The sequence below is a fragment of the Staurois parvus genome, unplaced genomic scaffold (genome assembly GCF_062004578.1).
Source record: "Staurois parvus isolate SC_StPar_1 unplaced genomic scaffold, SC_StPar_1.0 ptg000444l, whole genome shotgun sequence".
Taxonomy (NCBI): Eukaryota; Metazoa; Chordata; class Amphibia; order Anura; family Ranidae; genus Staurois; species Staurois parvus.
This window is the reverse complement of record NW_028318240.1, coordinates 3,362,041-3,383,752: the sequence shown is the minus strand read 5'-3', so window position 1 is coordinate 3,383,752 and position 21,712 is coordinate 3,362,041. Positions and strand designations below refer to the sequence as shown.

The window sequence follows — 21,712 nt, the reverse complement described above, 5'->3', positions numbered from 1 at the left end:
GGTAAGAGACAGAACATGACACCATGCAAATGGGCTGCACACCTATGATGTCACTTCAGTTCAGTTTATTTGACATACAGCGCACACTGCCTTCTGTCACCTATGTCCAGCCCTCTAATGCGTTTCGCCCATCCACGGCTTATGCAGGCCATAGATGGGGAGAAAAACGGCAGATTTTTCTTTTAAAAAACGAAAAATCGGTCGTTCAAGTGGCCGACGTTACCATCAATGGTAAAAAAAATCGGCCGATTTTCATCCCGTCTAGAGCCGGTAAAAAGTGTCCCTGCAGAGAGCTCTGCTATTTCTTTGACAGTTCCTTGACATTTACAGCAGTTGCAACAATGTATCTATTTGTATCCATTTAGGATACAGATGTTTTTATTCGGAAACAAATAGATACATTGTTGCAACTGCTGTAAATGTCAAGGAACTGTCAAAGTAATAGCGGAGCTCTCTGCAGGGACACTTTTTGCCGTACTGGAATTCCTCTAATTTTTCATCCTTCTTCTTCTCCTGCTTCATCATCATCCTCTTCTTCTTTTTCTTCTTCTTCTTCTTCATCATCCTCATCCTCTTCTTCTTCTTCTTCTTCTTCATCATCATCATCCTCTTCTTCATCATCATCCTCATCTTCTTCTTCATCATCATCCTCATCCTCTTCTTCTTCATCATCCTCATCCTCTTCTTCTTCATCATCATCATCCTCTTCTTCCTCATCCTCATCCTCTTCTTCGTTTTCCTCTTATTCTTCATCCTCATCCTCTTCTTCTTCATTCTCATCCTCTTCTTCTTCATCCTCATCCTCTTCTTTTTCTTCTTCATCCTCATCCTCATCTTCTTCATCCTCATCCTCTTCTTTTTCTTCTTCATCCTCATCCTCTTCTTCTTCATCCTCATCCTCTTCTTCTTCATCCTCATCCTCTTCTTTTTCTTCTTCTTCTTCATCCTCATCCACATCCTCTTCTTCTTCATCCTCATCTTCATCCTCTTCTTCTTCATCCTCATCCTCTTCTTCTTCATCCTCATCCTCATCTTCTTCTTCATCCTCATCCTCTTCTTTTTCTTCTTCATCTTCATCCTCTTCTTCATCTCATCTTCTTCTTCTTCATCCTCATCCTCTTCTTCTTCATCCTCATCCTCTTCTTCTTCTTCATCCTCTTCTTCTTCTTCATCCTCTTCTTCTTCCTCTTCTTCTTCATCCTCTTCTTCTTCCTCTTCTTCTTTTTCTTCTTTTTGTCTTCCTCTTGCAGGTCACTGCTCATGCGCAGATTTTTTATCGGTAAAAAATCGGCCGATTAGCCCATTATTGCCGCGAAAATCGGCCGATCGGCCAATTTTTTTCCAACTTTCCCGATTAAAAAAAACGGCCAAAATACCGAAAAACGGCCGACCAAATCGCCCACTAACGATCCGAAAATCGGCCGATTTTATTTTCGGCCGAAAAATCGGCCGATTTTCGACCCATCTATGGCCTGCATTAGTCTTGGACAGCTAATCACTGGATGGAGAAATGCATTAGGGGGGCAGTCCTAGGTGGAAGTATGCTGTGTGCGCTCTCTGGCAAACAAACTGAATCAAATCTAAATGATGTCATAGGAGTGAAAGCCATTTGGATTGATGCCTTGTACGGAGCTTGAATGGGCTCCTTGGCTCAGCACCCTGTTGTCTCACAGGGTTAACCAGGTACAGGGGCAGACTGATCATTTGGAAACTCAGGCACTGCCCGAGGGCCCCATGAGATGCCCCTGGTACCTTTTTCATAGGCTTATTTGAGTTTGGGCAAGGACACAGGGGCCCCATGATCCCCTATTGCCCGGGGGCCCCATGAGTTGCCAGTTCGCCCCTGACCAGGTATCAGGCAGATTGGTGGCACTGAGATGTGGACTGATTGTGTAACTGCTGGGAGAACATAGCTGAATGCAGGACATCATGGACCTTTCCCATAGGGAGCATCACCATAGCACCTTGCACTTACAATGGTGCTGGCATGATTTACACATCATTGAGGACCTTCCTTTTTTTCTGAAAAGGTGAACTAACCCTTTAAGTAAGGACAATGTTTTGCTCATTCAATAAACCTATAGTGAATATTCTAAATTTGCTCAGGTTCCTTAGGAGTATATAGGTGTGAACGCTCAAATGGTTAAAGTATTACTAAATCCACAACAGTAACATATATATGCAATAAAGCATGCTTGTTATACTCACTATGGAATCTAAGGGGTTAATCCTGTGATTTGTGTCAAAAGGCTGTTTGATCCTGTCTTCTCTGATACTCCCCTTCTTTTACTGTCCCCAATCCATCTACTGATAGTACAGAGCTCTAGGAGTCACTCTGTCCATGCTCAGTGTATGGCAAGTGAGTTTTTTTTCTTTAGGAGGGTGCATGTGATCAGCAAAGGGCCAATCAGAGCTGTCCAGACAAAGGGCTAATCAGAGCTGTCCAGACAAAGGATCAGGGGTTATGCATCCTCATAGGACAGTCAGAACAGAATAATAACTCCTCCTATATGATTAACCAGTGCTCAACTGGACACCGATAGAAGTCACAAGACTGCTATATACTGCTGCTGAGAAAAGGTATCTAGCAGTTTATATTTACTAAAATAATTGCATTTCCATGTTGTGTGTACTGTGGGAGACCAGATATAGTGAATGCAGGGTCCGGGGAGACCAGATATAGTGAATGCAGGGTCCAGGGGAGACCAGATATAGTGAATGCAGGGTCCGGGGAGACTGGATATAGTGAATGCAGGGTCCGGGGAGACCAGATATAGTGAATGCAGGGTCCAGGGAGACCAGATATAGTGAATGCAGGGTCCGGGGAAACCAGATATAGTGAATGCAGGGTCCGGGGAGAGTAGATATAGTGCATGCAGGGTCCGGGGGAGACCAGATATAGTGAATGCAGTGTCCGGGGGGACCAGATATAGTGAATGCAGGGTCCGGGGAGACCAGATATAGTGAATGCAGGGTCCGGGGGAGAGCTGATATAGTGAATGCGGGGTCAGGGGAGACCAGATATAGTGAATGTGGGGTCAGGGGAGACCGGATATAGTGAATGCGGGTCCAGTTAGGCCAGATATAGTGAATGCAGGGTCTGGGGAGACCAAATATAGTGAATACAGGGTCCAGTTAGGCCAGATATAGTGAATGCGGGGTCAGGGGAGACCGAATATAGTGAATGCAGGGTCCGGGGAGACCAGATACAGTATAGTGAATGCAGGGTCCAGGGAGACTGGATATAGTGAATGCAGGGTCAGGGGAGACCGGATATAGTGAATTCAGGGTCTGGGGAGAACGGATATAGTGAATGCAGGGTCCAGGGAGACCAGATATAGTGAATGCAGGGTCCGGGGAGACCGGATATAGTGAATGCAGGGTCCGGGGAGACCAGATATAGTGAATGCAGGGTCTGGGGAGAGCATATATAGTGAATGCAGGGTCCGGGGAGACCAGATATAGTGAATGCAGGGTCTGGGGAGACCGGATATAGTAAATGCAGGGTCCTGGGAGAGCGGATATAGTGAATGTAGGGTCCGGGGAGACCAGATATAGTGAATGCAGGGTCCGGGGAGAGCGGATATAGTGAATGCAGGGTCCTGGGAGACCGGATATAGTGAATGCAGGGTCCTGGGAGACCAGATATAGTGAATGCAGGGTCCAGGGACAACAGATATAGTGAATGCAGGGTCCAGGGAGACCGAATATAGTGAATGCAGGGTCCGGGGAGACCAGATATAGTGAATGCAGGGTCCGGGGAGACCAGATATAGTGAATGCAGGGTCTGGGGAGACCAGATATAGTGAATACAGGGTCCTGGGGAGACCAGATATAGTGAATTCAGGGTCTGGGGAGAGCAGATATAGTGAATGCAGGGTCCGGGGAGACCTGATATAGTGAATGCAGGGTCCGGGGAGACCTGATATAGTGAATGTAGGGTCCTGGGGAGACCAGATATAGTGAATGCAGGGTCCGGGGAGAGCGGATATAGTGAATGCAGGGTCCGGGGAGACCAGATATAGTGAATGCAGGGTCCCGGGAGACCAGATATAGTGAATGCAGGGTCCGGGGAGAGCAGATATAGTGAATGCAGGGTCCGGGGAGAGCGGATATAGTGAATGCAGGGTCTGGGGAGAGCAGATATAGTGAATGCAGGGTCTGGGGAGACCGGATATAGTGAATGCGGGGTCCGGGGAGAGCGGATATAGTGAATGCAGGGTCCTGGGGAGACCAGATATAGTGAATGCAGGGTCCTGGGGAGACCAGATATAGTGAATGCAGGGTCCTGGGGAGACCAGATATAGTGAATGCAGGGTCCGGGGAGACCAGATATAGTGAATGCAGGGTCCTGGGGAGACCAGATATAGTGAATGCAGGGTCCGGGGTTTAGTAACACTTTAAGTATAATTGGTAACTTTTTGGTATATTGTGCAGATCTAAAGTCCAGAAAAAATATAGTCATTAACTTACTCTTTGCTCCTTTTACATAGTTGCACACAGCTTCTTCATATACGTGTTTAATAAATCACAAGACTTATCTTTAGACGATGTATATCTATGATGCATATAGTAAGTATTATTTTAAAAATGCATTTGCAAATAAGGCAAATTGGTTTGCATAAATTTGTTTTTTTTTTTTTGTTTGTTTGTTTTTTTTAATTGCAAAGAATTACACAATGTACACTCACTGGTACACCTGTTCAATTTCTTAGTAACACAAATTGCTGATCAGCCAGTCACATGGCAGCAACTCAATGCATTTGGGCATCTACACATGGTGAAGACAACTTGCTGAAGTTCAAACTGAGCATCAGAATGGGGAAGAAAAGGGATTTAAATTACTTTAAACATGGGATGGTTGTTAATGCCAGACGGGCTGGTCTGTGTATTTAAAAACTGCTGATCTACTGGGATTTTCACGCACAACCATCTCTAGGGTTTACAGAGAATGGTCTAAAAAATAGAAAGCATCCAGTGAGCGGCAGTTGTGTGAAAAAATATGCCTTGTGGATGTCAGAGGAGAATTGGCAGACTGGTTGCCGAGACATTCAGATGGTCAGGTCAAAATTTGGAGTAAACAACATGAAAGCATGGATCCATCCAGCCTTGTATCAATGGTTCAGGCTGGTGGTGGTGTCATGGTGTGGTGGATCCATCCTGCCTTGTATCAATGGTTCATGCTGGTGGTGGTGGTGGTGTTATGGTGTGGTGGATCCATCCTGCCTTGTATCAATGGTTCAGACTGGTGGTGGTTGTGTCATGGTGTGGTGGATCCGTCCAGCCTTGTATCAATGGTTCAGACTGGTGGTGGTGTCATGGTGTGGTTTATCCATCCTGCCTTGTATCAATGGTTCAAGCTGGTGGTGGTGGTGTCATGGTGTGGTTTATCCATCCTGCCTTGTATCAATGGTTCAGGCTGGTGGTGGTGGTGTCATGGTGTTTGGGAGATTTTATTGGGACTACTAAGGTGTACCTAATAAAGTGGCCTGTGAGTGTGTAATACTAATGTATAAAATAATATAATATAAAATAATAGACAGATCTTTCTGCCAATATTCAAATTAATCAAAAAGTGAATCAGCTATTCTCTTGACTCCATCATTAATAGCATTGAACTATGTGTAGCACAATAAATTGGGATTCGATGTATATTTAAAGTATTGTTTCTCCATACACACTCTCTACATATCCTCTGCTGTTTCTTTTCTCTTACTGCAGTCTCTCATTTTTGATCTTTTACGGGTTCTATTTAGAAATATAAAATAGGATTGTAGTTTTATGTTTCCTCATTCATCATTAAAAGAGTTGACAAGAAAATATTTTGGTATAACTGTTTAAATGAGATTTATTGGATAACTAGATAGAGTAGGGACGTTTAGAATCCCTGTTATGTTTTTATTGCTATCTGTGCTCTAGCTGTCTGGTAATAATTGTACCTGTTTGGATTTCCTATCACTTTCTATCTCAGTAACAAAGGTCACCAGGAACCAGGAACAATAAAGACAGCAAATATACTTTAAGTAGAACTGTAGGCAAACCTTTTTTTTTATATTTTGGATAGAAGAAGGGGGGTTATAACCTTTGCTGATTTTTTTTCCATCTGTGCCCCATTGAGGAGATTTCCCTTCACTTCCTGTTCCATAGCCACACCTGAAATGAGAGGAAATTCCTGAAAATTATCCCCTTGGCCCTGGCGCCTCCCAGCCCTTTAAGGGTTTCAGGAGCTGGGAGGCGGGGTGGGGTTTAGGGTCATGTGACCGCCGTGACACGCCGTCACGGCGGTCACATGATTGGGAAAGGTCCTGATCGAAAGAGGAGATTGGGACCTTTCCGTGAGTACTGGACATGGGTACTGGGGGCAGGGGCAGACTGACCATTTGGAAACTCGGGCACTAGGGAGCCCCATGAGATGCCCCTGGTAGCTTTTTCATAGGCTTTTTTGAGTTTGGGCAAGGACACAGGGGCCCCATGATCCCCTATTGCTAGGGGGCCCCATTAATTGTCAGTCCGCCCCTGGCTGGGAGAGTGCAGGGCGCGCACACTCTCAGCACCTATGCTTTTTTTAATAGAACACAAATGTACAACCGCTCGGTGTCTAGGCCAAGACGCCGGGAGGCCGCACATTTGCATTCGGCCGGCGCCAAGAGGTTAAGTGAATTCCTTGGGGACCCCCAGGACATCAGAACTAGTATCCCCATTAGAAGATTTCCCCTATTAGAAGATTTCCCCACTTAGGACAACCCAAAATTTGGGATTTTCTTTTACTTTCACTTTCAATACTAATGGTAAGCAGAACAAATAGAGATGGTGGATCTCCCTAAGGCTCCATGTACACTGCAGCTGATAAACTGACGTTCAGGAGCTTTTCTGAGTTTTTTTCAGCAGCCCCTGAACTCTCCCTAATGTTTTCCTATGTGTCCATGTACACATCGTCGTTTACAGGCAGTTGAGTTTACAGTCGTTTTTTTTTTAATGCACCAAACTTGCGTTCAGGAGTAGATTTTATCAGCGTTTCAAACGCCAAATGCTTGTAAACACAGCTAACCACATTTATAAGCGTTTGCGTTTGGAATTTTTTTGAACTCTTCCATTTCCAGATGCTGTCCAGAGCATTTTTTCATCATGAAAAATGCATGCAAAGCGTTTTCCCGGTACTCAAATGGACCCAGTACATCATACTTTGAGGTTCCGCATGAAAGAAAATATTTTAGACGTTGCTGTAATAATTTCTGCACAGAAATGAGCCGGAACACATCAAAACACCACAAAAAAAAAGACAGGTCATCTCAACACATACTGCTGTCTCTGCTTCTGCTCTCTCTATTTCTCACAAAATGTCGGAAATAGTTAATTTCTTACTACTTTTCAGTGCATTCTGGGCATTTTGGAAGGTCTCCTGAGGTTATCTTTAAAAAATGCTTTTAAATGCAAACGCTCAGAAATGCGCATAAACGTGGTATGCAAACGTGACTAAACAGACGTTTTTTAACCTACGTTTTCCAGCAGTCACTTTCCATCGTTCAGAAGTGTCCTGTGTACATGGGGCCTAATGGAGACACAGACAGCAATAAAAACCTGACAGGCTTTTCAATCCCTCTGCACGCTATCCAAAATGAAAAAATAGTTTTGCCTTTAGTTATACTCTAATGGGTACGCAGACAGCAAATACAAATTTGACAGGGATTAAAAACATCTCCTTTCTATCCAAATAAAAATACTTTAAATTCTAAGCCAAGCATAGAATAACTAAGTAAGTATTAAGCATAGCAATTACCAATTCACAAAATCACATGCATCTAAAGCATTAATGCCATTTAAAATGATGAATTTATTAATATGAATGTTTAGTAGTGTGATCATAAAATCATATTATCACTAAAATACTTCTATAATTCTGTTTCAAACTTCTCGTTTCATTGTGTTGATTGTAATCTTTATTCAAAAAATGGTTGAAGTTTGAATAATCAATAATTCAAGAATGCTAGAGATTATGCAAAAATATATATATTTCTTTAATAATTTAATTATTAGTTTTTGTTTACAATGTTCATGATTTGCACAGTACAATATAATATACGTAGTAATGTTCAAATATATTAACGACTCTTGTTTTCATTAAAATCACAGAAGAGAAATATATGAAAAAGGAATAAGAAAACTGTAATTGTAAAATAGATAAGAACATTTCTAAAGCAGCAAAATAGTTAAGGCAATAAAATACAATTTTTCAGTCAGATTTAAATTCAATGCTGAGGAATAAAATAATTAACCCCCCGCCCCCTTCCAGTTGATGAAAAATATATTGTACCTTTTGCAAAGGGATGATCTAACGCAATGTAATGCCTAGCTTATTGTATGATCTTGCGACAGCCAGCAGTCCAATTCTCCACTTTCCAGCACTTGAACATGGTTGGGAACTCTTATGTCGTTAGATACAAAGCAGGACCAATGGACATGTCATTGCAATAGGACATGACCACTACTCCTGACTTGTATATAATATTGTTTGCAAACAAGGACGGCAACAAGACTGGTTGGAGGATACAAAGAAGAGCAGCTTTAGAACTTTACAACTGGAACTAGACTCCCTCAAGAGTTGGTTCTGGCCAGCTCAGTGGATTGCTTTAAAAAAGTCCTGGATACTTTCCTAGATACACAGAATATAACTGGATATAACATTTATAGGTAAAGTTGATCCAGGGAATATCCGATTGCTTCTCGGGAGGATCAGGAAGAAATTTTTCCCCTGCAGGAGCAAATTGGATCATGCTTTGCTGGGTTTGTTTTTGCCTTCCTCTGGATCATCTTATAACTTTTTTTTTATTTAATGGTTGAACTGGAGGGACTTTTGTATTTTTTCAGTCAGACTATGTAACTGATGTGAAGGAAGACACCAGACCATGGATTAAAGTAAGCATGACTCTGTGTTGGATCCCCTAGAAAAGGGAGCAATTTCTTTGGGCAGTTTTAATGATTTTACTTCTGCCAGAAGTTAGGCTTGAATAAAATGTTGCCTCATATTGTTCAAACTAGAACTTCTCTAAAAAATTATTTTTTAGCATTGGGGGTTTAGTTTACTTCCAATTTTTTCAAAGTCCCACCCACAGAACTTCTAATTTTCTCCCCAGTAATGATTTGTGGAAGACAATATGATAGCCATCTGGTGTTGAGGACATTTGGAAAAATTAATAAAGGCAGAAGGGCAGAAGGAAGACATGGACACCCTGAAATGTCTCAATATGCATGTAAGTCTTCAGAACAGTAACCACTCCTTGTATTGTGAAATCAGTGTGGCTTGTTGACATGTTATTATCAAACCACATTGATTTCTCAATACAAGGAGTGGTTATTGCTGTAAGGGCAATAATTATTGTGAAACTGTCACATGCAAAAAGTTCCCTGAATTATACTATTTCTTAACAGCAGGAACTACAAGGAGCCTGAAAGTATGTAGTGTTTCTGTGAATGCAGGGAGTCCTTCAAACCGGACCTGGGATTTAACATATCTGTGCAACATCAATTTAACATTTTCAAAACACAGTTACATTCCCGGCATGTGCCGGGTTTAACATCTAGTTTCATAATTATCCCGATGCCAGGTACAAAAAAAGTAAAAGATATTCAACCATGAAAGGAGGTCTGAGGATGGGTATGGCTTGTCTCTTTGGTGTATAAGATTATTATCAGTCAGTACATACAGTGACCGTAAAGAGAAAACATCCAGGTTCCATTCCATGGACTCTTCATCAGCATTTCCAGTGCAATATTGTTCATATATGCAGTCCTTTGGAAATACCGCCAGGGTGTACAGGGCGTTCCTTCCTTTTTCCAGCGCATCTGATTATGCATAGGATATCACCGGTCTCTGTATTTTCACCTGTAAAACAAACCAATAAGGCATTGCTGATAATTTCACACTCTATGGCTTCCTCCCCTGGTTCTAGATGATAGTGCTGGGCCTTGGTGATTGGCTACTCAGGCCAGAATTGCTACATTTTGAGTAGTCAGGAGGCTAATCATATTCCTATTTATATAAAAATGGGATCAGGGCAGTGGCAGTGGTAGTGACACACAGTGTGACTTGTTGGTTATGTGTTAGAGAAGACACTGGTAGCTTGTGATGAGGCAGAACTTGGTTTACTTGTGTGGCTTAAGTTGCAAACATACAAAACATTTCAGCAGACTGTAACAGCAGACATCTTTGTTTATGAAGAGAAAGAGAGAAGAAAAAGAACCAACAAGTTTTACAGATATTCACAACTGGTAACCTTAGTATACAGTGCCATCTACTGGTCAAGTGATATTAAAACACAATACTGTATATAGTACATGCTGTTGCATCCCCAACATGACTAAGCCTTGCCCCCCACTTTCTGCTCACAGGATTTGACTGACAGCAGCAGGAACCAGTGGCTCCTGCTGCTGCCCAAATCCCTTTGAGAAGAGGAAGAGAGGGGGGAGAAGACTGCAGTTGGGCACAGTGCTGGATCACGGACAGGCTCAGGTAAGTGTTTGAAGGGAGGGAGGATAATAAATCGTGGGAATGCATTAAGTTAAAAAAATTCCAAGGCTTTAGAACCACTTTAAGGTAAGATTCTTGTAGAAATATCATCCCCTTGTTTCAGCCCTCTGCTGATAGTAAACTCTTTACCAATGGAAGACTGGAAACCTTTGGCTTTAGGGATGATGACAGTCAGGGGACTCTCTCGTGGTGGATTGCTCTGGGATTACAAAGTGCGCCATGCAAAGTGTCCCATGGTACCATAGCTTTTGGTTGATATGGTGAAAGCTGGGTGTTCCTCAATAACATGACACACCTGTCATTGATTGGGGTAAAGTGAGTACAAGGACCATGGAGGCTAGACAATGCACAAATTATTGCTGTTGAACATCCTTTAAAATTGACCAGAACATTGGCAAATTATCTTGAGAACCCAAGGTTATGCTGTCTGGACACAGTACATAACTGAAAAACATCATGCACACGCTAAGCGACTAGATGACAGGGGGTCAGGGTAAATGCAACCCAATGTCACGAGATCTAAGTATATGCCACCACTTGTTTGTCAGCTGGCTGATCTACTAGGCAACTGCGCATGCACACGTATCCTGCTGGCTATGAGATCCATCCCTACCAGGGGCGGACTGACCATTTGGAAACTCGGCACTGCCCTAGGGCCCGGGGTCAGTAGGGGGCCCCATGAGATGCCCCTGGTACCTTTTTCATAGGCTTTTTTGAGTTTGGGCAAGGACACAGGGGCCCCAGGATCCCATATTGCCCGGGGACCCCATGAGTTGTCAATCCGCCCCTGATCCCTACCTATTGCAGATACAAAAGCCTACACCCCGACAGTATCCAGCATACAAACAAACTGTCCAGTCCATTATCTGTCATCTGCTATTTCAGCAAACACAAAGGTGCAGCCACATGATGCAATCTCACACAGATAAGCAGAGAAATTACAACCAAGTTTATGGGCACTCGCAATAAAATACAGATAGCACAATAGTCTCTCGAAAAATGAAGAATGGTGTATGAAAAAATACAGAAATAATAATTACAAAAAGAAAAAAATTGCATAGAGAAATATTGGCTATTTGCTATAAAATAAAAATGGCAGAAAACCTATCAACTTATCATTTAGATAGTATTGTCTTTTTTAGAGGGTGGGAACACTGGGGAACATCCATGACTGTTTTATTCAGAACAAGCTCAAGGTGAATTACGATGTTATGTTCCATGCCACTTCATTTTAAAGGGGTAGAGATACGGAAAAGACGCTTCCACCCTTGACCAATGGCTTTTGGGGGTTGTACCCCGCTGGGTGCAAGGAACGTTATCTGCCTCAGAAATGGCAATAGATTATATAGCCCAGACAGTTTTCATGGCTGAGTTGGAATTAAGCTTTGCAACACCAATCATTATACCAATTATATCCAGTCCAAACACAACAGGACTTGCATGGCTAGTTGGTTCTTAAGTGGTTTTATTAAATGGTCACGAGATCCAAGTATATGCCACCACTTGTTTGTCAGCTGGCTGATCTACTAGGCAACTGCACATGCACACGTATCCTTGCTGGCTATGAGATCCATCCCTACCAGGGCGGACTGACCATTTAGAAACTTGGCACTGCCCGAGGGCCCGGGGTCAGTAGGGGTCCCCATGAGATGCCCCTGGTACCTTTTTCATAGGCTTTTTTGAGTTTGGGTAAGGACACAGGGGCCCCAGGATTCCCAATTGCCCGGGGACCCCATGAGTTGTCAGTCTGCCCCTGATCCCTACCTATTGCAGATAGAAAAGCCTACATACTGACAGTATCCAGTATACAAACAAACTGTCCAGTTCATTATCTGTCATCTGTGATTTCAGCAAACACAAAGGTGCAGCCACATGATGCAATCTCACACAGATTAGCAGAGAAATTACAACCAAGTTTATGGGCACTCGCAATAAAATACAGATAGCACAATAGTCTCTCCAAAACTGAAGAATGGTGTATGAAAGAACACAGAAATAATAATTACAAAAAGAAAAAAATTGCATAGAGAAATATTGGCTATTTGTTATAAAATAAAAATGGCAGAAAACCTATCAACTTATCATTTAGATAGTATTGTCTTTTTTAGAGGGTGGGAACACTGGGGAACATCCATGACTGTTTTGTTCAGAACAAGTTCAAGGTGAATTACGTTGTTATGTTCCATGCCACTTCATTTTAAAGGGGTAGAGATATGGAAAAGACGCTTCCACCCTTAACCAATATGGCTTTTGGGGGTTGTACCACGCTGGGTGCAAGGAACGTTATCTGCCTCAGAAATGGCAATAGATTATATAGACCAGCCAGTTTTCATGGCTGAGTTGGAATTAAGCTTTGCAACACCACTCATCATACCAATTATATCCAGTCCAAACACAACAGGACTTGCATGGCTAGTTGGTTCTTAAGTGGTTTTATAAGACCAGTATATGTGTTTTCTATCCACATGCAGCTCATAATTTGTACTTTCAGTGGAAATGACTCTCATCTCCCCACGAGTAGTATTTTGGAATTTATGGTGGAGGTGAAACATATTCCCCCTGATCGTTGGTTTATGAGTAATGATCACAGACAGTTTGGGGTCCAGCAGCTCAGTAGGATTCTTCTGATAGTTTGCCTCTATTGAGGTGATGATGGATTGCCTTTATCTATAGCCACAAGCTTACAAGATCTTATCAGGCAGCACGAAAAATCGGCCAATATTTACACCATTAGTGGGGCCCGCCCGTCGGCTGTTTTTCATGGATCGTCTCATTTACTTTTATCAGTCATGCTGGAAAATCCATGAAAAATGGCCGTTTTTTGTTGACGATGGTGGCAGCATCGGCAATGGCGCCAGCCGATTTTTTGTTTATTGGCCGAAAGTTCGGCCGATAAACAACCCGTCTATGGCCTGCCTTACTAGCAGGGAGATGTTAGTTTCTTAGAAGGACAGTCCTTAAGCCTAGTAGACATGATGAAATAATTGTATGACTAATTGTTTATGTTTTTTTTTGCATGCTACTTTCATATTGCATTCGAGAATGCTGCTGAAGCAGACAAATTTTCTCGTGCGATCTGTAACAACTTTCCTTGTGCATAGCTTTGTTCCATCGTGTAATTGGAAGTGATGTCATGTGCGTGTGACCCTTTGTTGCCACGCTTTTTGCCTATAACTGTTCGGATTGTCGTGGTGTATCTGTTAATTGCTCTCCGCACGTTAGCTCATTCTCATGTGTATTCATTCGTTATCATAATCCAAATGGAGTACTGGACAGAAGATGGAGTACTGGACAGAATATATGCAGGAACAGGGGCGGCCTGACAACTCATGGGGCAATAGGGGATCATGGGGCCCCTGTGTCCTTGCTAAAACTCAAAAAAAGCCTATGAAAAAGGTACCAGGGGCATCTCATGGGGCCCCCTACTGACCCCGGGGCCTCGGGCAGTGCCCGAATTTCCAAATGCTCAGTCCGCCCCTGTGCAGGAACCATCACTTCCAATTTCCATCTATAGGATGGCTATTCAGATTCTGAGTTATTATTATTATTAATATTATCATTATCCTGCTTCAACTTCCTTGGTGGCTCTTGTCATTTAAACACATGACATCTCAGAGCTGCAAAGGAAAGAGGTGCTGAAGGACATCCTTCTGCTAGACATTGTGATTGAATGGGGGGGGGCAATATAAAGTTCACCTTGTGTCACTAACTGTAGGTCCCGCTCTGATCAATGTCATAATGTTTGATTATCTCCAGCCAGGGCCACCACCCCAGCACATCATATTAGTTTAGCCAAGGGGATATGGTTCCTGCCCACCACCCCAGTCCTCCAGTGCTACTCACTCGGCATGCCCTGAAACACACACTTCCTCTGTATTTGACTCCACAACAACCTCGAAACTCAGCCTTGGCTTTTCCTGGGAGACTCTTAGTTCTATTTACACAGGGCTGGATTTTGACAGCTTCAGAGAAGTCTTCCCAGCCTCATCCACTGTACAGATACACTCTAATGACTTGACCATGCTTTGCATTTTCTTAGGTTACTTAAATTTCTGCATATATCTATCACTGTTTTCATTGCAATTTGGATAACATAGTTTACATGCTAAGGCCATAAAACTGAAATTCACCAAATTAACTATAAACACATCATCACTAATGATAGATTTTGTTTTTAACTCACCTGAATATTAGTGTCTACTGAGTCCAGTTGGGCTTTGAATGGCTTTTTACCAGAATCACTGTTCTTGGCTGAGTCTATGTGAATAAAAAAGAATAAAAATCATATGACATAGGAAACTATCAGCTGATTAAACTGTCCTCAAACTGACACAGTGGCAAAGATTAAAGGGAGCTATATGTCTCCCCCTCGGTCTCCGCCCGAATCACACACCTACTGAGCGACATATCAGACTGGATGTTGCTCCACTTCCTTAAACTGAACCTCTCCAAAACCGAGTTTGTTGTCTTCCCTCCAGCCCGGACACCACCCCCCATTGACTTCTCCGTCACATCCAACAACGCCACCATCAAACCTGCCCCGCAGGCCAGAGTACTTGGTGTCATTCTGGACTCCAACCTATCCTTCCAGCCCCAAGTCCAATCTTTAACTAACTCGTGCAGACTCCACCTCCGCAACATCGCCAAAATCAGCACGTTCCTAACCCCAGAAACCACTAAACAGCTCATCCACTCCCTCATCATATCACGACTCGACTACTGCAACTCCCTCCTCACTGGCCTGCCTCGCCACTGGCTATCCCCACTTCAGACTATCCTGAATACGGCAGCCAGATTCATTCACCTTTCCAACCACTCCATCTCTGCCACCCCCCTCTGCCAATCCCTCCACTGGCTTCCGATTGCCCAATGGATCAAATTCAAAATCCTAACACTGACATACAAAGCTGTCCACCATACTGCCCCGAACTACATCACCGACCTAATATCCAAGTACCACCCAGCACACACACTCTGCTCCTCACAAGACCTCCTTCTCTCTAGTTCCCTGGTCTCCTCCTCCCATGCCCGCCTCCAGGACTTCTCCAGGGTGTCACCCATCCTCTGGAACTCCCTGCTCCAACCCATCAGATTATAACCTACTCTCCTCTCCTTTAGGCGCACTCTGAAAACTCATCTCTTCAGGGAAGCCTACACCACCCCCTGCTAACTTGCCGACCTCCTCCACTCTTCCTACCACTCCATCCCCCACAGCTATCTCCTCCTGTGCCACCATCCCCTCCCTCCGAGATTGTAAGCTCAAAAGAGCAGGGCCCTCGATCCCCTCATGTTTTGCATTGTATTGGTATTGTTCTGTCACATGTTCTGTCCCCCTTTGTAAGGTACAGCGCTGAGCGAACCATTGGCGCTTTATAAATACTGTATAACAATAATAATAATAATGTCTGCACCTTCTCCCAAGTATGAGAAAGACAAAAGAGAGCTATGAGATTGTTCCGGCTCCTGAATTGGGATGAGCTAGGCTGAGCCCACAAGATGCTGTCCCATGATAGCAGGCCACTGGCCCTATTAAATGTGGTCTGCAAATTCCCCATGTATGGGGAATTCCATCATATATGGCTTCAAGGACATATTTGGTTAATGGCATTGCCCAAATAGAGTGATGTGGCCATGTTAGGTCAATGATGTCCTCTGCATCCCTGCCCCTTTTCCCCAATCACAGGTGATTGGGCTGGTGGCCTGCTGTGATGTATCAGCTTCCAGCAGGTTTTATTTGAACCTTACCTCATTACTACACATACAGAAGGGAGCTATGAGCCTGCTCCACTGGTCAACTGTACATTAGGAACTATTGGTTTATAGTATAGATACTGCCTCAAGATGGTGATACACAGATAGAAATTTGGATGGTTCTACAGGGACTGGATTCATTTGGATCCATGTGTGGCCACTGTGGTTGAACAGAAATCAATCTACAGATCAACTTTTGTTCAATTACCCTACTAGAAAATGTCTGCTTGATCAGCAGTACAGTCTTTTGCCAGAATGCAAAGACACAGCAGGAAGGATTCCCCCATCTACCTCGAATGTGTGGATCAGGGAGTCAAGTCAGTTTGTTTTTCATAGAGCCCTCGTGTTGAATGAAAAAAATAATGACTCCTCTATTACCAGACTTATCCTGATAGGGCCATTTATTCCAAACTACTTAAAGTTGTTTCAGGTTTATTGGCTATCATTGATCCAGTGCATAGAAACAATAGCCTCTAGCAGCACAGTGGTTTAGTGGTTAGCACTTCCGTGTGGCAGTACTAGGGTCGTTGGTTCGAATCCCAACCACGGCACCACCTGCCTGGAGTTTGCATGTTCTCCCTGTGCCAGCATGGGTTTCCTCCAGGTCCTCCAGTTTCCTCCCACACACCAAAGACATGCAGGTAGGTTAATTGGATCCTGTCTAAATTGGCCCTAGTATGTGCATGTATGAGTGTGAGTTAGGGACCTTAGATTGTACAGCCCCTTGAGGGTTAGGGACTGATGTGAATGTACAATATATATGTAAAGCACTGCGTAAATTGATGGTGCTATATAAGTACCTGAAATAAATAATGACGGAAGGAAGGAGGGGAGTGAGCAAAAAATAAGGTGGAAAAGACAGTGGCCATCATCTATTTATGTGGCAGTGCCTAAAATACTGTGACCTTATTGACTAGAGGAAATTATGTTTTAATTACCATACTGTGAACCATCTGGCATATCCTCTGATTGTTCACCCAGTCTGGAAAAGCCTTTATTTACATCCCATTCGTCATCATTATCTTCATACCATTTATCACTGTCATCATCATTCATGATGTCCCTGGAAACATAAAAGAGTCGCACACATACATGAGCAATAAAAACAATTTACACCTACAAGACATAAAGGATCAATTTATACAAAGCGGACCTTTCCGTGAGCACCGGACATGTGTGCAGGGCGCGCGCTCAGCACAAATGTTCTTTATTAATAGAACGAAAATTTGCGGCAGCTCGGCGTCTAGACCCAGACTCCGGGAGGCCGCATATTTGTGTTCAGCCGGCGTGAAGAGGTTAAATATGTGGCCATGACCTCTGTATCCATTCGCTTCTGCGTGCGAACAAGGAGGGATGGGGCACTTTAATTAATTTTTTCTGGTTTATTTTATTTTTTATTTTTGTAAACATCTCTTGTAATAGAAATAAGGATTGACAGGTGCTCGTTAAGACCCCAAATCTCTCCTCTACCTTTAAAAGCAAAATATCAAAGTTTTGGTCTGTTGTTTTAAAAAAAAATGAAAAAAGAACGGTAAGCCCGAGAAACACTGCAAACGGCAAGGGGGGCGAAGGGGAAGTTCCCTCCCGCAGCTTCTGAAAGCTATCCAGCGACTCATTAGCCAGCTTCATGAGAAAGCTAGTCACCGACTGGAAAAAAAATACTGGGGTCATGGCTGATAGCTTCAACCATACCCCGGTAAACCACTTGCTAACTGCAACATATATATATATATATATACAGTGGGGCAAAAAAGTATTTAGTCAGCCACCAATTGTACAAGTTCTCCCACTTAAAAAGATGAGAGAGGCCTGTAATTGGCATCATAGGTAGACCTCAACTATGAGAGACAAAATGAGAAAACAAATCCAGACAATCACATTGGCTGATTTGGAAAAAATTTATTTGCAAATTATGGTGGAAAATAAGTATTTGGTCACCTACAAACAAGCAAGATTTCTGGCTCTCACAGACCTGTACCTTCTTCTTTAAAAGGCTCCTCTGTCCTGCACTCATTACCTGTATCAATGGCACCTGTTTAAACTTGTTATCAGTATAAAAGACACCTGTCCACAACCTCAAACAGTCACACTCCAAACTCCACTATGGTGAAGACCAAATAGCTGTCGAAGGACATTAGAAACAAAATTGTAGACCTGCACAAGGCTGGGAAGACTGAATCTGCAATAGGCAAGCAGCTTGGTGTGAACAAATCAACTGTGGGAGCAATAATTAGAAAATGGAAGACATGCAAGACCACTGATAATCTCCCTCAATCTGGGGCTCCATGCAAGATCTCACCCCATGGGGTCAAAATGATCACAAGAACGGTGAGCAAAAATCCCAGGACCACACGGGGGGACCTAGTGAACGACCTGCAGACAGCTGGGACCAACGTAACAAAGGCTATCATCAGTAACACACTACGCCGCCAGGGACTCAGATCCTGCAGTGCCAGACGTGTCCCCCTGCTTAAGCCAGCACATGTCCGGGCCCGTCTGAAGTTTGCTAGAGAGCATTTGGATGATCCAGAAGAGGATTGGGAGAATGTCATATGGTCAGATGAAACCAAAATAGAACTGTTTGGTAGAAACACAACTCGTCGTGTTTGGAGGAGAGAGAATGCTGAGTTGCATCCAAAGAACACCATACCTACTGTGAAGCATGGTGGTGGCAACATCATGCTTTGGGGCTGTTTCTCCACAAAGGAACCAGGACGACTGATCCATGTAAAGGACAGAATGAATGGGGCCATGTATCATGAGATTTTGAGTGCAAACCTCCTTCCATCAGCAAGGGCATTGAAGATGAAACGTGGCTGGGTCTTCCAACATGACAATGTTCCCAAACATACCAAGCGGGCAATGAAGGAGTGGCTTCGTAAGAAGCATTTAAAGGTCCTGAAGTGGGCTAGCCAGTCATCCAGATCTCAACCCCATAGAAAACCTTTGGAGGGAGTTGAAAGTACATGTTGCCCAGCGACAGCCCCAAAACATCACTGCTCTAGAGGAGATCTGCATGGAGGAATGGGCCAACATACCAGCAACAGTGTGTGCCAACCTTGTGAAGACTTACAGGAAACGTTTGACCTCTGTCATTGCCAACAAAGGATATATAACAAAGTATTGACATGAACTTTTGATATTGACCAAATACTTATTTTCCACCATAATTTGCAAATAAATTCTTTCCAAATCAGCCAATGTGATTGTCTGGATTTGTTTTCTCATTTTGTCTCTCATAGTTGAGGTCTACCTATGATGCCAATTACAGGCCTCTCTCATCTTTGTAAGTGGGAGAACTTGCACAATTGGTGGCTGACTAAATACTTTTCTGCCCCACTGTATATATATATACGTATTGCAGTCAACAAGTGGTCAATGTATTTATTCATTTTATAGCAAAGGTTAAAGTAGCACCATAGCCACATTTTTATTTTGAAACTTGGAGGGCGAGACCATTGTCAGGTTTTCATTGTTCCCGAACGCAGAAAGTATGGAAATTCTTGACAACAAGGACACAACACAACAAGGGCGCAACAAAAATCTCAATTTATAAATCTTATCCATTCTACTTGTAAAGGGGTTTTTATTGTGGTCAGTGTCTACTTAATGTCTTACAGGAGGGGAAAACAAAACAAAACAAAAAATTAGTCTTACTTCTCTTTCTTATGTGTGGCACGGAACAGGAAAACTCCCACAGTGACAGCTGCAATCACCAACACGGCGATGGCCGCCCCAACTCCTCCATACACACCAGCTTTCAGGAGCTTCCCTTCACATCTCGGAGATGTATAAATGTAGAGATCTGTCCTAGAACAGCTATTGTGGAAAAGAAAGTTATATGTTTACCTCATTTCATCATTTAAAATTCAGCTTTTTAAAAATAATTGGTATAACATATATTGCCGACGCACAACTTCTTTTGTGTATAAAGTGTCCATATTTTTGTATATAACATATATCTTGTACGGGACCTGAGGATGGGACCTGGCTGGGTGCTATGTCTCTCTAGGGTCATCACCTCATCACTTTATAACCGAACATGTTAATGACACAGGTTCTGAGGCTGATTAAGGGGGTTAATTAAACTCATTTAGAGTCTTATCTGCATTAACCCCTTGCCTACCGGGCACTTATACCCCTTTCCTGCCCAGGCCAATTTGCAGCTTTCAGCGCTGTCAAAGTTTAATGACAATTGTGCGGTCATGCAACACTGTACCCATATGACATTTTATCACTTTTTTTCACACAAATAGAGCTTTCTTTTGGTGGTATTTATTTGCTGCTGGGTGTTTTATTTTTTGCGCTATAAACAAAAAAAGAGCAAAACATTTGCTCTTTGTTTTTATTATAAAATTTTGTAAACAGGTAATTTTTCTCCTTCACTGATGTGCGTTGATGAGGCTGCACTGATAGGCAGCACTGATGGTCACTGATAGGCGGCACTGATGTGCACTGATAGGTGGCGTTGATGAGGTGGCATGGACAGGCAGCTCTGATGGGCACTGATAGGTGGCAATGATAGGCAGCACTGATGAGCTGGCACTGATGAGGCTACACTGATATGCTGCAATGATGGGCACTGATGGGTGGCATGGATGGTCAGCACTGATGGGCGGCACTGACTGATGGCAAGGACTGGAAGCACTGCTGGGCACTGACTGGCGGCATTGCTGGGCACTGTTGGGTGGCACTGCTGGGCAGCACTGATGGGGGGGCACTGGTGGGTGGCACTGCTGGGCACAGGTGGTGGCACTGCTGGGCACAGTTGGGTGGCACTGCTGGGCACTGCTGGGTACAGATGGGTGGCACTGCTGGGCACAGGTGAGTGGCACTGCTTGGCACATGTGGGTGGAACTGCTGGGCACTGGTGGGTGGCACTACTGGGCAATGGTGGGTGGTACTGCTGGGTGCTGATCATCAGGGCACTGATGATCAGTGCTGATCTGTTCTCTGACAAAAATGCAGCCGATAACCGGCAACTGCATGTACCCAGTGATCTGCCGTGATTGGCCGTTTACCACATCACATGATCAGCTGTGTCCGTAGGAGATCACTGGGTGCGCGCCGCTGGGGGCGTTCGGGTGGGCGCGTTCTGGGAGGATGTCATATGACGCCCTCCCAGAACTGGAAAACCTCGCTGTAGCCGTCATTCGGCTATAGCGTAGTTGCCAAGTGGTTAAATTAGCCATAGAACCTGTGTAATTAATATGTTTGTTCAGGTTTTTAAAGGGATGAAGTGGTAACCCAATGTCTCTTCCATATTTGGGTTATGGTCCCTTTATGGCAAGTGGTTGGTGCAGTTAGTGTACTCATGAATCCTCACCAGTAGAGGGTGAGAGGTTCCAGAACAGTCAAGCATAGAGGAGAGGACTGACTTACAGTCCTCTCTGCATTGAAAATTGCCTATTTGGGACCCAGAATTTTGGAGGTTCA

General features: G+C 43.6%; 1 protein-coding gene across 1 annotated transcript in view; it reads right to left on the bottom strand.

The window, feature by feature from the left end:
- Positions 1 to 7,811: 7,811 nt before the first annotated feature.
- The window catches only part of LOC149453959 (uncharacterized), a 67,050-nt gene continuing 53,149 nt past the window's right edge, over positions 7,812 to 21,712 (bottom strand). The window contains exons 9-12 of the mRNA XM_089687993.1: positions 19,934 to 20,095; positions 17,215 to 17,339; positions 14,709 to 14,782; positions 7,812 to 9,880 (exon numbers count right to left, since the gene is read on the bottom strand). Of these exons, the coding sequence (XP_089544119.1) occupies positions 9,845 to 9,880; positions 14,709 to 14,782; positions 17,215 to 17,339; positions 19,934 to 20,095 (397 nt within the window). The 3' untranslated portion in view covers positions 7,812 to 9,844. The remainder of the gene's footprint in view (positions 9,881 to 14,708; positions 14,783 to 17,214; positions 17,340 to 19,933; positions 20,096 to 21,712) is intronic.